We start from the raw sequence: 17,755 nt of genomic DNA on the forward strand, positions 1-17,755 counted from the left end.
TATCAATTACCATAAGTAGATTGTGATATTTAAAATAATTAATAACTTGTCATTAAAATAGAAATGTTTATCTGTGTCCTGCTTAAAATTATCTTAAATCCTAAATTTGGTCTGTTCACCAGAGTTTTGGGAAAAAAAATCTGTAATCAACTGGCATTGATTTTTTTCATCATGAATTAAGAGACTATCAGTGTAGCTGATTTTTATTTGAGAGACATTTCCAATACATCAAAAATCTTATTATATGGACAGGAAGTTGAGCTCAACTACAAAACACCCTTAGGAAGTGAGAGGAAAAAGAGACCCAGCTTATCAAATACCATCTGGTAGCAACATATATAATTTATTTTCAGTGGTAATTAAATGATAAAAATTCGGGGTGCCTGGGTGGCTCAGTCAGTTGATCGTCCAACTTTGGCTCAGGTCATGATCTCATGGTTCCTGAGTCCGGGCCCCGCATTGGGCTCTGTGCTGACAGCTCAGAGCCTGGAGCCTGTTTCTGATTCTGCGTCTCCCTCTCTCTCTCTGCCCCTCCCCCTCACGCGCTGTGTCTCTCTCTGCCTCTCAGAAATAAAGAAAAAACTAATAAAAAAAGATTTGAAAAAATGGTAAAAATTCAGAGGTGTCTGGGTTGCTCAGTCAGTTGAATGTCCGATTTTGGCTCAGGTCATGATATCATAGTTCGTGAGTTCAAGCCCCACATGGACTCACTGCTGTCAGTGCAGATCCCACGTCAGATCTTCTTTCCCCATCCTCCCATTTTTGCGCTCCCTGTCTCTCAATAACACGAAACAAAACAAAACAAAAAGCAGGCAAAACTTCAAAATTCAACAAGTCGCCCACTCCCAGACATTAATACATTCAGCCTCTTCTGCAGTGTCTAAATTCCACATTCCCCTTTTCCCCCTAAGTTACTTTGAATTTTTCCATAATACCAGGTTCTCTCTACGTTTTCTTCTCATATTTACATCATTTGTATGCCATATCTTTATTTTTTCACATCTTTAATTTTTCATTCTCCACTTTCATTTTCATTTATTTAGTGAGATTTTTGTACGATTAAATGATGAGGTATTGGTATATATTTTTTTTACATTTTAATCTATTTATTAAGTTTTTCATAGATGTCTTGCATTTTTTTGATGTTTATTTATTTTGAAGGAGAGCATGAGGGGGAAGGGGCAGAGAGAGAAGGAGACCCAGGATCCAAAGCAGGCTCCAGGCTCTGAGCTGTCAGCACATAGCCTGACACAGGGCTTCAACCCATGAGCTGTGAGATCATGACCTGAGCTGAGGTCGGATGTTTAATTGACTGAGCCAACCAGGCACCCCAGATTTTTACATTTTAGCATTTTTAGAGAAGTTTAAGTTCACAGCAAAACTTAAGTTTGCAGAGGTTTCCCCGATATCCCTTGCCACCACACATGCATAGGCTCCTCCATGACTGATGTCCACCAGAGTCGTACGTTTGTTCCAACTGAACCTACACATCATAATCACCCACAGTCCATAGTTTACCTTAGGATTCACTCTTGGTTCTGTACATTCTGGGGGTTCAAGTAAATGTATAATGACCTGTATCCATCAGTAGACATCATACAGAGTATTTTCACACTAAAATCCCCCAGGCTCTGCCTATTCATCCCTCCCCCAGCCCTACCAAGCCCTGTATGTCAATTACATGTTTATTGCCTCTATAGTTTAACTTCTCCAGAATGTCATATAGTTGGAGTCATAGAGTATGTAGGCTTTCCAGATTGATATCTTTCTCTTAGTAACATACATAAAAATTCCTTCCTACCTATTTATGGCTTCCTAGGCCACTTCTTTTTAGTGTTGAATACTATTCTGTTGTCTCGATGTACCAGAGTTTATTTGTCCACTCACTTACTAAAGAATATCTTAATTACTTTCATGTCTTGGCAATTACTGATGAAGCCATATAAAGATCTATGTGCAAGTTTGTATGTGGAAATAAATGTTCAGCTCCTTTGTGTCAATACCAAGAAGTGCGTTTGCTGGAGCATATGGTGAGATAATGCCTAGATTTGTACGAAGCCACTACTTTGTCATCTAAAGTGGCTGCGCCATTTTGCATTGCCACCAGCAATGAATGCAAGTTCTGGTTACTCCACACCCTCACCAGCATTTGGTGTTGTCAGCATTCCAAAGTTGGGACATCCTGATAGGTGTGTAGTAATATCTCATAGTTGTTTTAATTTGCTGATGAAAGAGCTTGATAGGACATCTTTTTACATGCCTATTTGACATCTGTATAGCTTCTTTGGTAAGATTTGTTAAATTCTTTGACCAGTTTTTAAAATAAGTTTTTGTTTTCATGTTGTTGAACTTTATGAATGCTATTTTTTTTCCCCAGTGCAATCAAAATGAGCAGGGAATTTTAGTAAGGGTTGCCTTTCTTTCATAGTGTCAACTCCAGATAAGATCCTATTGTAAGCCGGACATTTTGATGGATGAACAGCTTGATAAAAGCATGTCTAAAGCTTTATATACTCAATTATCCAAGTTTCTGCCTAATGGCTGCCCAAGAATATCAAGCAGATATTATAGATATGCAAATAAAGTCATTGATAAACATATACAACTCAGATATACCATTAAGTGATGTTCACCTCAGAATTAGCATTCAGAAATCTGAAAATGAGATTCACCAAAATTCACCCTTTCTCTTTACCTTTGTTCACACAATTCTATTCCCTACATAAAATAGTTTCTCACTCTCTATTTCATCTTCTTCATCCTAGAATTCTGCCATCTTAGGTGGCAAAGCCATATATATATGAATAGGCAATAATATATATACACACACACACACACACACACACATACACATATATATGTGTGTGTGTGTGTGTGTGTGTGTGTGTGTGTGTGTGTGTGTATATTCTAACTCACTTCTCCTTCCTCTCAATCTTGTGTTTTTCCTATCTTTCATATTCACTAAAGACACCAACCATATTGAACTCTATCATGGTACCTACCATTTTTAGCTTATTGAATAAATATGTATTCACTTTTTAACCACCATCCACAAATACATGAAATAAAAAGATACTTGATAGTAATATTTCCTTATTCTCTTACATACTACATGTAAAATTCTCTTAATATATTTATACTAATATATAATAAAATGTATTAATGAAATGTAGAGTATGTATGTATGTATATATGTGCATTTGATTTTTCCAAATTGACCATAAACAGATCTAGGTATATGAACATAATAGGTCTTTTGGTTTTTTAAAGGCTTGAAGACCTGGGTGTTTAGATATAATCTTTATTGAGCTTTATCTCTATATTATTATCTCTATATCTCTCTATATAGAACCATCTTAACACAATGCAGTCAAGAGTATACTCTTTCTTCCTCCTTCTCCTCCTCCTCCTCCCCCTCCTTCTTCTTCTTCTTCTTCCTCTTCTTCTTTTTTGTAAATGTTTTTTCAGATCCTTAGCTTTTATAGAGTTAATGGAAGCTAAATGTCATCAGTACATTTGCCAGTAGACACCATACAAAAATCAGCTTTGGACAAATAATTCTCTTGAGGGTCCTAAACACAACACAGTAGTAAAAAAGTCAATAGGGCAACCTCACCAGATATTAACACTTAAAGCTGCTACTGTATGACTAAATTCCATAATTCTTTCTACTTTTTCCCTGAGTTTCTTTGAAATATTCCATAATATAAGGTTCTATCTGCTTCCCCCATATCTATCATTTGTACATATTGTCCCTATTTTTTCATTTAATATCTTCTGTATTCTTTATAGTTATTTTCCCTGCATCTTTCTAGTGATCTAAAAATTTGCAATATATATTTTGGTGATACTTAATCCTAGGTAGTGTTAAAGGTCAGGTTGTCTCCGCTTAGAATTAATGAAGTGATTCATGAAAGATAGTTTCTGATAAAGATAGTAACACATTATTTCTTTTTCTTAAAGTGAGGTTTAAAAATGCTTCATTATGTAGAGTCCAATTTCTCATTTTGTACAACTCTAATCACCCTTTTGTATTCTGGTTTTTATTATTTAGCAGAGAGCAAACTAATTTTATATTTATGGACTGTTTTCTTAGAAAATACTGAAGACTCAGATAGCAATTGGGAGAAAACATTTTTTCCGTAAGGTTATATAAAATATTCATTAAGATAAAACAGTTAATCCTTTTTGAGCACTGCTTGCCTTATCTCTTTACTTTAGCATTCACAATGTGAATTTTAATATATATATATATTTGCAAAAGACACATCTGATAAAGGACTGTTGTCTAAAATATACAAGAATTCTTTAAAGTCAAGGGTGAAGGAGATGAAATAGAAGGTGAGAAACTATTTTAATCGAAGGGAATGGAATTGTGTGAAAAAAAGTAAAGAGAAAAGTTGAGTTTGGGTGAATTTCATTTTCAGATTTCTTAACGCTAGTTTTCAGTTATGTAATTTATCAGAGACTGGATTTACATATCTGTAATCTCTCCTTGATCTCCACCAGCCAGAAACTCAGCAGAAGCTACCCCCAGTGAGACACCTGAGTATGTATAAGCTTTAGGCATGCTCTTATCCAATTATTTATCCATCAGAATCTCCCATTTACAAGCAGATCTATGGTGAGGTTGACAGTGTTAGAGAAAGGCAACACCTTTACTAGAATTCCCTGCTTATTTTCATTGCACTGGGAATGAAAGAAGCATTCCCTCTAAAGTTACATCAATGAAATGATTAAGAATAATTCATTTGAAAGGTTGTCGATAGAGAAGATAGAGATTTTAACTTGCCATGACGAATGAGAAATTCCTTTGTGAATAAGCTTATTTTGCTTTCCTTAAATGACCAATCCATTGACAATCAATAAAAAGGAGCTCCTGCAAAGAACATGTACAAAGTGGACAAGTTTACTTTTATTAACTTTGGGTGCCACCAATATATAGTGAATTTGATAACCATCAATATATAGTGACATTGTAATAGCTAATTTGTTCCTGGCTTTGAGCCGGGCACTTTGGTGAGTTTTGTTGAAACATTATAACTGACATTATTTTATAGAGGGAGAAACTGAGGCTTAGGAAGATCCAATTATGTCTTCAGTAAGGATGAGAATAGGATTTAACCATAAGCAGCCAGATTCTAAACGGAGAGCTAAGTGTTTCCCTTTTTCAGTGCAATTGAAATACTCACCTAAGTTTTTGAGTTGCTTTGCAATTTTAAGAAAATTGTTGAAAATATAATTAAAATTTCATAGTTTTGAGTAGCTTATTAAATAAAATTTGGTGGAAAGCCAAAACAAGTCAGTAAAAATGTACAATATTTAATCCTTTAAATATGGTAACCATGGACTATATTATACACTTGAAAGTATTCTAAACTATTTATGTTACCCTGATTTAATTTTTTTTAATGTTTCTATTTATTTTTGAGACAGAGGGAGACAGAGCATGAGCAGGGGAAGGGCAGAGAGAGGGGGAGACACAGAGTCTGAAGCAAGCTCCAGGCTCTGAGCTGTCAGCACGGAGCCTGACGCAGGGTTCAAAGTCACTGAGTGTGAGATTACAACCTGAACCAAAATTGGACGCCTGACTGACTGAGCCACCCAGGCGTCCCTGTGTTACTCTGATTTAAATCTTACACCAACTTTAACTAAATCTGAAAAATGTTTAATTGAACTGACACCATTGACATTTATCAGGCTGGAAAAGCAAAAACCAAAATACACGGTTGTTTGACTAACAAATTTTTGGTATGTATTGAAGTAAAATTTTATTCTTTGAGATGCAGTGCCTTTCATTTTTTTAGACAACCACAAAGTTCTTATAAGATTTAGACAAAATTGAGGATTTATTGACAAAATTCAATGGATCTGTGATACAGACTTACAGGTCTAATTTTTATGTGGATTGACCAATCCATTGATGAATTTGCTTTTATTTTTAGACAAAATTTTATGTTATTCTAGTGATACACTCAAGGAAATCTCAATGGCTAAGTGTCCAGATACTAGTTAGGGTGATGTGTTACTTTGAAGGCTATCCTATTATATTTCATGCTAACTCCTCAAAATGACAAAACATCCAAATTTATACATTTGTTTATAACTGACTTTTTGCATTTACCTTTTGCCTGCTGGAGGTTTCATTCTTTGCTTTATCTTGAAATGCTGAGGGAGTACCCCATATACGGCACACACATTTTATAGCTCATTCCCTTCTCTCTATAATTTCTTTAATTGCTTTTATAAATAGACTTTTCTCACATTTATTTGAAATTTCATATTATTTTGATTTTTAAAGATCAGTTTCTTTATTTTATTATTTTCATAAGTTTTATTTAAATCCAAGTTAGTTGACATATAGTGTAATTTAGTAATTCATAACTTACATATAATACCCAATGTTCATCCCAGCAAGTGCCTTCCTTAATGCCCATCGCCCATTTAGCCCACCCCCCACCGAATACCCCACCAGCCACCTTTAGTCTGTTCTCTGTATTTATGAGTCTCTTATGGTTTGTCTACCTTTCTCTTTTTATCTTAGTTTTGCTCCCCTTCCCCTATGTTCATCTGTTTTGTTTCATAAATTCCACATATGAGTGAAATCACATGATATTTGTCTTTCTCTGACTTACTTATTTTACTTAGCACACTTTTACTTAGTACTTTACTTAGTACACTCTAGTCCCAACCATGTTGTTGCAAATGGTAAGATTTCTTTCTTTTTGATCACTGAGTAATTTTGCATTACACCCCCCCCCCCCACACACACACACCACATCTTCTTTATGCATTCATCCATCGATGGACATTTGGGCTCTTTGCATACTTTGGCTACTGTAGATAGTGCAGCTATAAACATTGGAGTGCATGTGCCCCTTCGAATTAGCATCTTTGTGTCCTTTGGATAAATCCCTAGTAGTGCAGTTGCTGGGTCATGGGGTAGTTCTCTTTTTATTTTTTGAGGAACCTCCATTCTGTTTTCCACAGTGGCTGCACCAGTTTGCATTCCCACCAGCAGTGCACAAGGGTTCCCTTTTCTCCACATCCTTGCTAACAAAGGATCAGTTACTTTAAATATATCATAGATATAAAAACCTCTCCCTAGAAAATATTATAAGACTAGTGATGAGTTAAGAGAATGTGAGTAATTTTCAGAATGTAAAGGAGCTAAAGAGTAAACAAACTGCAAAGAGGAGATGAAGCTTTGTTATCAGAAAAAAGGGAAATAAAAGCCGTCTTTTAAATACGATGTCTATATTTGGGTGTCAAATGGTAAATTACTCTAGTTAGAATGTCTGTAGTGCAGAGACATTTGGCCACAGCCACTAGAGAGTAAATAATTCCAACTGTGACTTGCATCAACAAGCATTTGATTCAGTTCAAGGAAGTAGTTAAGTTGAAGGTACCTGAAAAGGGTTTCAGAATTAATGTTTGAATATTCAAAGATACACATGAAGTAATTCCATGCTTGAAATATCATCAGACTATTATTAACAACAGTCAGGTGTTTTATAACATAATGGAACTCATACATACAAGATATTATGGATAGAACAGTAAATATGGTGATGATTTCTGAGTATTCTATAGAAACTTACTGTAACAACAAAGCAAAATGCAATTATTTCACTATTCTCATTGGAGAGAGACTGTTAACACCAATTAAAATAGATAAATTAGATAAAAGAGGTAAGAAGATAGAATTTTATAATAAAGAAGCAATAAATCTGCCTGGAGGGATTTGCTAAGGCTTCACAGGGAGAAACATGGGCAAAGGCATGATCACATTCCTTCCTTATTTAGTCAGATAGTGCTGTCCATATTTTGTAATACATGAGAAACTGAAAGTTCTGTTTAATACTGAAGCTCTTAATGGCAGAACCCAAACTGAATCAATATTTGCCTAACCTTTCCTTTTTTCCCACTAGTGCGAGCTGCTTCTGAGTTTCTGGGTATAAAACTCTAGGGACAGATAAAGTTGGCATTTAGATACATAAAAATCTGATGCACAGTCAGAAGACCACATGTGACTATTTATTTTTTTAATGTTTATTTATTTTTGAGAGACAGAGAGACAGAGTCTGAGCAGGGGAGGTACAGAGAGAGAGGGAGACACAGAATCCGAAGCAGGCTCCAGGCTCTGAGCTGTCAGCACAGAGCCCCACGTGGGACTCGAACTCACAGACTGCAAGATCATATCTTGAGCCAAAGTCAGATGCTCAACTGACTGAGCCACCCAGGCACCCCACCACATGTCACTTTTTCAAAATGAGTGAGAGGGTCCTCCTTTCGCTGCATCCTCGTCAACAGCTGTTGTTCTCTGAATTGTTAATTTTAGCCATTCTGACAGGTGTGAGGTGGTATCTCATTGTGGTTTCGATTTGTATTTCCCTGATGATGAGCGATAAAAAACTAAGAAACTCTTAAGCAACCTGGAGGGAAATTAAAATATAACAACTCTAATTTTAATAAAAATGTGGATTATGATGTTATTTCTCTTTCTTTAAGGATGTATTTATAAACATATTATGTGCCTCCAAGTGGAAAATTTAAAGACAGTAGATTTATGACTTTATTAAATGATTATAATTTTATTTATTTTTTAAAAAAAAATTTAGTGTTTTTATTTATTTTTGAGACAGAGAGAGACAGAGCATGAGCAGGGGAGAGGCAGAGAAAGAGAGGGAGACACAGATTCTGAAGCAGGCTCCAGGCTCCGAGCTGTCAGCACAGAGCCTGACGCGGGGCTCGAACTCATGGAGTGTGAGATCATGACCTGAGCCAAAGTCGGACGCTCAATCGACTGAGCCACCCAGGTGCCCCAAATAATTATAATTTCATAAAAATGTTTCATTTCACAGCAAACAACAAGAGAAGCTCTCTATACTGTCTATGATATAAGGTTTAATTTTCCTAAGGGGAAAGTTAGAATGAAGAAGAGGATTAGAAAAAACAAAGCAAAACAAAACTAAAAGGGATTAATAGGAAACTAACAACTAAGATGTAACAAAGTTTGAGAGAAATGTTGGGATTTCTAAGAAAAAAAATTAATTGTGATTCTTGATGAAGCGACTATAACCTAAGTGTTGTCGTATGTGCCTTAGGTTCTCAATAAAATGTTTGTGAAAATAAATTGAATTTACTTTCATTTAATTATCTTCCTCAAAAAAAATGAAACAAAACAAAACAAAACAAAACAGTGACTAAGACAGAATGAAAAGATTCTGGTTATTATCATATTAACAAAAGAAAATTTTCTACCTTGACCTGAACCATTACTCCTACATCTTTATTGCTTAAAGAATGAGATGTAATACTTTTAGAGTAACTCTGGACCATCAAGGACTTTTTACAAAATGTGTTTGAGAATTTAGCTTTTCCATTAACCGTGAGAAAGTTATTAGGCAAATTAAAAGACACAATTTTAAGGAGAATGCTTACCTAATGGAGAGAAGAAAACTTTTTAAGGCATTTCTGAAAACTCATTTACAGAAAAGTAATAAAATTGTACCCTGTCAAGTGGTCTGCAAAGATTAAGTTAATGCTTTAATTTTTGATTTCTATTCAATTGTGAAAACAGGTTTCTTAGCAACGGTGGTTGCGTACTTATATGAACTATACATTTATTTCATTATATATAGATCATAAACGCCTTTTTTAAAATTTAAATCTCATCTACTTACCAAATGAGGGTAACATGATTCAGATTCTCTATCTCAGGGCTTTTCTCATTTATATAGGTAAGTGAGGCCAAATTAGACAGTTCATGTAATACTGTTGTGAGCAGTTGCGATTAGAATATCCTTCTACCCTTAGATTGGCTGTGGACTGTGGCAAACCTAAAGTAAACATGTGATCTACACTCTGGAAGGGTGTATCTCCTGAAAATAATCTAGACATTTTAGGACATGGTCATGTCTTCTCTGAAAATGTCTAGGAAATGTAGGAGTACCTCCATTTCCACTTCATTGATGGGGGTCATTTCTTACTTGCTATATTGGGCAAAACATCACAATTTAAAATGGTAGTTGTTGCCTCATGGTTATTGTCCAATCAGGCACAGGGATCAGTCAGTCACCCAAAGGTAGGGCATCAGGACGATGCCAGGACGTACTACAGGACCTACAGTCTTGGAGCCTGATCAGTTATGGGAAGATGCTGAAGATATTTAGCTGAGTAGAAAATGTTCAAATAAGTTTCAGTAGAACTCCAGAAGGAGGCAAAAAGCTTCCAGAAAGGATAACATCCGGAGAAAGGAGGCACCAAAAAATACGGTGACGGAGCTAAAAATTAGACGCCAGACAATAGTGGATGAGTGCCAAACGAAAAACACCACTGTGTGAACTAGGGCCTGGATGTTTGCGCTCATGGTTTGTACCCCAGGGGTCTGTGTGGGAGCTCTGTGGTTCAGGAATTTTAAAGTTGAAGACTGTGAATGTCACAACTTGGTCCCTGTAGTAAGCATATGTTTTTATGTTAAGGAATCTTTTTTTTTTTTTTTTTAGATCTGGGAAGTAAAACGAAATAATCGGTAATGTGGAAAGAGAAAAGGGATACACACACATGTACACACATGCATGATTCTATGCTGAGTCCCACATATTTTGTCTCATTTCATCTTTACAACAACACTCACTGTTACACTGTTAAATGGACATCGTATTCCAAATAGAAGACAAGGGGACTAGGTATCAGAGGGGAAGGATTTTGAAACTAAAAAACAGACTCTTGACCAAAAGAAAAAAAAAAAGATGGTTACCAGAGAGGAGGTGGGTGAGTGGATGGTGGAGGGGAAATCGGTGATGGGGATTAAGGGGCGAACTTACTGTGATGAGCCCTGGGTGGTGTAGGGCAGTGTTGAATCGCTGTATTGTACACCTGAAACTAATATTACACTGTATGTTAACTGGAATTTACATAAAAACATTAAAAAAAAAGAAATTACCATCAACTCCCTGGCCCTACCAGATTACAAATTATCCCCCTTGATAATGTTCATTAGCCATAGAAACATGCCTCACCTCCTCAGTGTACTTTATACCACCCTCCTTGACCTAAATCTTTGAACTTTTTCCATATGATTGTGCCTTTCAGATATTTTTTCATGATTCCCGGCAGCTTATAGTTAGCTCCCCCCCACACACACACACAACATGGTTTTGCTATGGCTGTCACAGCCTCCTGAAATGCCTTTCCTCCTGTCCTCACTTTGTCTACCTCACTCTTGTCCCAAATGATTCCTGTATCACTTTCTAATGTCAGCAAACGTCATGTGAAGGAAAGTTTGCCTGAACCAACGGGTGTTGAACTGGGTGTCTTTTCCTTGCACTCCTGGTGTGTTCTCTTTCCTATCAGGCGCTGAAATTGTCTGTGTCTCCCAACTGGACTTCTCACTGGTGGGCATTGTGCTTTACTGTATTTCTCAACTCTAGTATAGTGTCTAGTATATAGCAGGCACTCAGAAAATATTTAGTGAATTGTACAATCGGACCCAGTTTTTCTACACCAACAATTTCCTCCAGAAATGCTATAGTCACTAAGGAGATTCAGTAGCCATTTTCTTCTAAATTATCCTTATGCTCAATTGAATAAAGATACTAGAAAGGGGTTTTGTGAGAAAATGCTTCCTTGTTCAGAAAAGGAGATTATGTGATAGGGAGATAGCTCTATTATACTCTATCCTCTCTGACCTGTAAATGTGCCTTAAGTTCATTTATATATTTATTTCTGTAATACTCATTTCTGAGAGCATTCCTATGAGACAGAATGCAACATTGAAATCATGAGACATCAATGCCTTCTCACCCCTCAAATCAACCACGAAAGTATCCAAGGCAGACTAACAGCATGGCCCATACTCTGATCCTAGCAATTACTAACAAATATTAACAAGTTAAGAGTCATAAATATCATCTATGAAAGCAATTGGTTTTAGTCTAGTGCTGAAATGAGATGCAAACTAACCCCAGTTTAATTTTTTTTAGTGTTTTTATTTTATTTTTGAGAGAGAGGGAGACAGAGCATGAACAGGGGAGGGGCAGAGAGAGAGAGACACAGAAGCTGAAGCAGGCTCCAGACTCTGAGGCTGTGTGAGGCTCTAACTCCCAGACTGTGAGACCATGACCTGAGCCGAACTCGGATGCTTACCCGACTGAGCCACCCAGGCGCCCCCTCTAGCCCCAGTTTTAAATAACCAACTTGTCAAAACAATAGCTTTCTACTTTGAAATGCATGGCTTAACTAACTCCACAATGAACAACTGGATTCTTTGACCTGGGGATTTAGATGGGCTCACTTCGATGATGTCTGTTTGTATTGACCTAGTCATGATTCCCAGGCCAGAGTAATGGTGATAAATATATTGCACGTTGAGCCTTTTGATGAGCAGAGCTCTTTCACATAAAGTTCGATTTAAAATTGGTTAGACTACATAATGATAATTATATGGAAAAGATTGATGATGTGTGTCAAATATCCGCTCTAAAAGTTTCTATGTGAACTGAGGCAGATTCCTTAATATCTCGATGATTCAGTTTCTTCATAGGCAAAGTGGGGAGATGAATAATTCTTATTTTTTTTTTTTTTTGGTTTTTGTGGGGATTTAATAAGGTAATACAGGTAAGCATTTAGAACATTATCTGGTACATGCTAAGATTTCAAAATGCTTATTACTATGATTGAAAATATGTGTTTGAAAAAGACTTTTCACTCTATCTATCTGCTGCATAAAGATTTATATAATTGCAATTTCTGTTTTTTGTAATTAATTTTCTTGGAATGTTTTAGTTCAGCTTCTTCACATAAAGAAGGTAACATCTGTTATTATCAAAAGGTTAACTAATAAAGAAGATAAAGGGACATTGCTCACTGTTTGTTTTAGAAAGTTGTACTGACATAGAGTAATAAAACAACAGTGTCTCCTTTATATGTATTTGAGGGAAATACTTCTCTATAAATTCCACAGTGTCAGTTACAAAATTGCCCCTTAGTTTCCATAATATGATTTTTTCCCTATCTGTGGAAATGAAGATTCTACCTCTGTTCTGGCCAAAGTTCTTTGTAGCTGTATCCAGATGCTTCCCCCACCCCCAGTTCTTCCCGCAGCCACCATTAAGGAATCTTTTACTGCTTGGAAAAGTTTTAATATTCAGCAGGTTAAGGAAACCCATGGTCAGCTTTAGAATTTTCGTCTCTGCTGAGCTTTCAAGGTGTCAAGACCCTAAAATAATATGAACAGCAGGAGTACTAAATCTTTCATTATTTCCAGTTTCCCCTTGAGCATACTGACTTTGCAATAAAGAAGCTGTCATTTACACTCTTCTTTATTGCAAGGTGGGTAATAGCTACAGGGAGAAAAGTAAGGAACTGTGTCAAGTTAGCCTGACTGCCATTATGATTAATGTGTAATCATTGCACATTTGCATCTACTCTTTTTATATACAGGTACTTCATAGATTGGAAGAGTGATGGGGACAGCTACTTTACAATAGATGGAACTGAAGGAACCATCGCCACTAATGAATTACTAGACAGAGAAAGCACCGCGCAGTATAATTTCTCCATAATTGCGAGTAAAGTTAGTAAGTATGGCCTGGACAGAATCAATGTTATACTGCAGTTCTTTGGATTGAACACTCTTAAACGAGTCCCTGCTGAGGTGTTTCATTTTTGGACTGACAGCTGAGTGGTCTCCTGGGGAAACTCAGAAACCTGTTCCTTTTCCTTGTAGCGTAAGTCCGGAGAAATTGTGACAGCCGCCAATGAGCCCTGTTTGCAGACTTGCATGAATATCTAGCAGTGAGTGCATTTCATTGTGTGACCTCATCCCTTTCAATGCTGTGCCCGCAAAAATCTGCCAGCTTTCCAGCTTCTCTTCCACGCCGGACCCCTGTATACAATATTGGGAGCTTCAGAGGCCAGGCAGGAGGAATTCATTATCACACAAAATAGCCCATTCTGAAATATTTTCTCAAACTGAAGAGAGTATTCTTCAAATCACCCCTCTTCCTTCTCTCTTTTTCCTAGAATGTAATTTTAATGTGATTTTTTTTTTATAAATGTCACTGTGGAATATGCAGGAGCCATAAGTGGTTTTCTTTAAGGAATCCCTCAGAATCAATAGGATTGCTAGGACGGATCCCTTGTGTTGGTGTCTGCTTGGTCCGGAAGACAATCCTCTAGACTGAAAGTGGCATGGGCCATATATGTTTGTCTGGACAACCTGGGATATTATCGCAGCTCCCAGGTAACAGATTAGTCGGGGGAATGGTGACATTTGGTTTTCCATGTAGTTTGCAAAACAAGTGCATCTCCCAGTCATCTGCTTCTGGTCTTGTGAAAGGCTTGGGGAAATCCCTTCTGGGTGTCTTTCATTTTGTTTCCTTCTTATTTTATTTTGTTCATCTGCTACTTTGGCAGCTAATTTTCCTTTTTCTGTGCAGGGGAGAGCTGAATGTGAATATTTCTGTTGAGGGGTTTTTTGTTCAGTCTCCACTCAGTGGGTGTAAATATCAAACAGTTTCGTTTATCTTCAACAATTGTGACTAAACAAGAATAGTTAGACACCTATTCTCAGGCCTTAATGATGTCTTTAACCGATTTCATTACTTCTAGGTTATTCTGATTATTAAAGGTCAGACTTACAAAAAAGAACATGCAGCTTCCACCTTGTTTCTTGGAACACTGACCTGTCACATTAAAAAAAAAAAAAACTGATTACCCTGAGGCTACCATTCTAGAGTGGTCACATGTGGGTGGTCAGGTTGACCATCCCAGTTCAGCTCAACCTTCCCATCATACCTTCCAGGGTGCTGAGTATGTGAGTGAGACTGTCTTGGAAAGTGTACTAGCTGAATACCACAGTGTAACATCCACCAATGCCGTGTGAAACAGAACATGTACCCAGACCAGCCCTGCCCGGATTCTTACAATGTTGTGAGAATGACTAAAACAGCAATTATTTCAAGCAACTACATTTTAGGGTTATTTGTTGTGGCATGGCAATAGATAAGTGCAGAACTCAGTGACACCGTAAGTTGGAACTGTGACCCCTCGCTTGTAGGGTACACGTTCTCCAGCCTGTCAGAGTGGAAAAGAGAGAGGGAAACACACAAGTCTCTCTTATCTGCCCGATATGATACTCCATTGGCTGCCACTGCTTCTAGGACTAAATGGACTGGCAGGAAAGGCTGCTGCCCAAACATCGTCTTCTTAAGTGAACTTTGAGTTATCTGACGGTGCGGGTTCTGGGCATCCCATCTGCATAGGAACGTGATATGAGTACTCAGTGGTACATCTTCTGGCTCCTCAATTCCGTGGCCCCCTTGCATAGAAGGCAGTCTTCTTGGGTGAGTTTATAACATGATTTCTCAATTTTAGCTTTCGGTTTGCCCACTTGACCCTGAGGAAACTCACCCATCCTTGTTACGCTGAACAGGTGTTTTACAAGCTGCTCTTGTACCATGTGATTTCTCTGTCCTGCCATCTCCTTACAAAAGTATGTCCTCTGTTCTCAGGCTTTGAGAGCAGATCATCCAGTCAGCTGCCAGAGCTGCTAGAGCAGACATATCGTCAAGAGATCAGAATGCTGGTCTTCCCTTTTTGGAGGACACCTGTTTTCTTTAGGGTGTTTTCCTGAAGACTGCTTTCGGGCTTGGCATCTTTTTTCTCCTCCTATACCACATCCGATTACAGTTACATTTGTTACTCATCATTTCTTTCATGTCAGCTCTCATCTATGTTACTCATCGAGTCTTGGGGGATAGCTTAATCATACTGTAGTTAGAAAATAAAGTTTAGCTTTAAGATCTTCAGCAAATGTGGTCAAAATGAATTGTTTGTGTTATAGACTATAAGACCTTCCTGAACCATTCACTCTAATGGCTTATACATAATAAGTGACAGCTAAGCAGAGACAGTTTCTTCAAATAACTTTTATTTAGCAAAGACATATTGCCCATAATCAAAGATCATTCATTAGAAAACTAATCTTACTGAGACTTTCGTCTTAATACACACACACACACACACACACACAAAACGCGCATATTTTTCAAAGTAGGACTAGTAGGCTTCTGTACCTTAACTGAAGATGAAAGTCTGCAGATAGTTCATTAATCACCTGTTCTGTAGTTCTGGAAGGTCTCTTTCTCCCCAGTGGCTATGTAGACCACGAAAACATCATCATTGCACGATAGTAGCACGTCTGACACCTCCAGCCAGAGCCTTGTGCTCCAACTTGTAGAAGATGAGACGAGAGTTTGTGGTTTCTCAGTGAAGCAGGCACCACCGATTCTCAATTTTAGATTTTTCATATTTAGAGAAGTTCATTTTATTTTAGCTATCGACATGATTGGGGCACATGCTGGCTCTAGAGTTTACTTAAATGCAAATTAGGAAACCCTCATGAGTAGATTCTCATTATTTATGTTGGCCCTCACTGGGAAATATGTAGAACTGGGATTTAGACACATAATACATAAATACACACACACACATATATATATATATATATATACACATATGTATATACATATATATATACACACCTATATGTATGTATATATATGCTACATATGTATATATGTCCATATATATCCATATATATAATCATTTCTAAAATATGTATCTCCCTGATCTGTTCTAGTATCTGTTCATAGACCACTGTATTTTAGAGTCCTCAAGGAAGTCTGCTGGGGTAAATGCTATGCAGTCATGTGAAAAATAAAGAGACTAAACACATACCTCATGATAATTAAAGATTTACAGTAAGAATAGCTTATTGTGGGCTTTATTTTGCTTGAGTTTGCAGAGTTTAAAAGTAAAATGTATTCCTATTCTAATGCATAAGGCTGTTTTTACTTATCAAACTAACCAGCTAAGCAGGTAACCATTATCATGGTGAATGGCTGAGAAATAAATAGCTTACATTGTACTGGCAAGAAGAAAAAAAACACGTTAAGTATACCTTATTGCACATTGAACTAGCATATGTTTCAGCCTGACCCTTACATATAAAATCTCAGGCAAGATGAAATGTTACAATGATTGAATAACTTTAATTAATTAAAAAGCAGTCATTAATCAGTGTTGCTATAGTTGGAGGTCCAAATAATTTATAAGACTCCTAATAATTCTTTTATGCTTTACTGCTTTGCTGTTTTTATGATACTAATTCTTGAGAATCTTAAAAAAGATAGAAGCTCCAAAAATTCACTTCATTCAAATTATCAGAAACTATCAACACACAAATGTTTCCAATATATTTTTGGTGTTGCTGTAACAAATATCATTAGACAAAGATAATTTAAAATATCTACATTAAAGCCCTAAAACATATTTTATATAATTACGAAATAAACAAATGATACCAGAGACAATTCTCTTCTCAGTCATATATTTATCCAGATGGCAATGGATTGTTTGCATTTATTGTGGAACAGCTCAAGTATCAGCGAATTGACTCACTAAGTCATTTGGGGAAAATTTTGTATGTAAATATATCATTATGAGTTGGGATCAAATTGCTGGGTAATTCTTTTTTTGAGGTTATTTGGCATATAAAGCTATTTTGTTATAACTTCATTTTACTTCAACATAATGCATAGGATATCATCTTTGTATGTACAGAAAAATTAACCTCTGGCATTACTATCCATAATTCAGATTAAACACAAATTCATACATCTGTTGTCATAAGCTTGTCCAGAGTGTCATTTATATGCAAAACACGATTTGTTGTGGTTTATGGGAA

The 17,755-nt window shown here is 36.7% G+C and overlaps 1 protein-coding gene across 2 annotated transcripts in view; it reads left to right on the forward strand.

Moving 5' to 3' along the window:
• Nucleotides 1-17,755, forward strand: part of LOC125166204 (cadherin-12) — a 224,913-nt gene that overhangs the window by 181,013 nt on the left and 26,145 nt on the right. For both annotated transcript variants that reach the window (XM_047860015.1, XM_047860023.1), the window contains exon 7: nucleotides 13,447-13,583. In XM_047860015.1, coding sequence (XP_047715971.1) covers nucleotides 13,447-13,583 — 137 coding nt within the window. The remainder of the gene's footprint in view (nucleotides 1-13,446; nucleotides 13,584-17,755) is intronic.

This window comes from Prionailurus viverrinus, chromosome A1 (assembly GCF_022837055.1).
Source record: "Prionailurus viverrinus isolate Anna chromosome A1, UM_Priviv_1.0, whole genome shotgun sequence".
Lineage (NCBI taxonomy): Eukaryota > Metazoa > Chordata > Mammalia > Carnivora > Felidae > Prionailurus > Prionailurus viverrinus.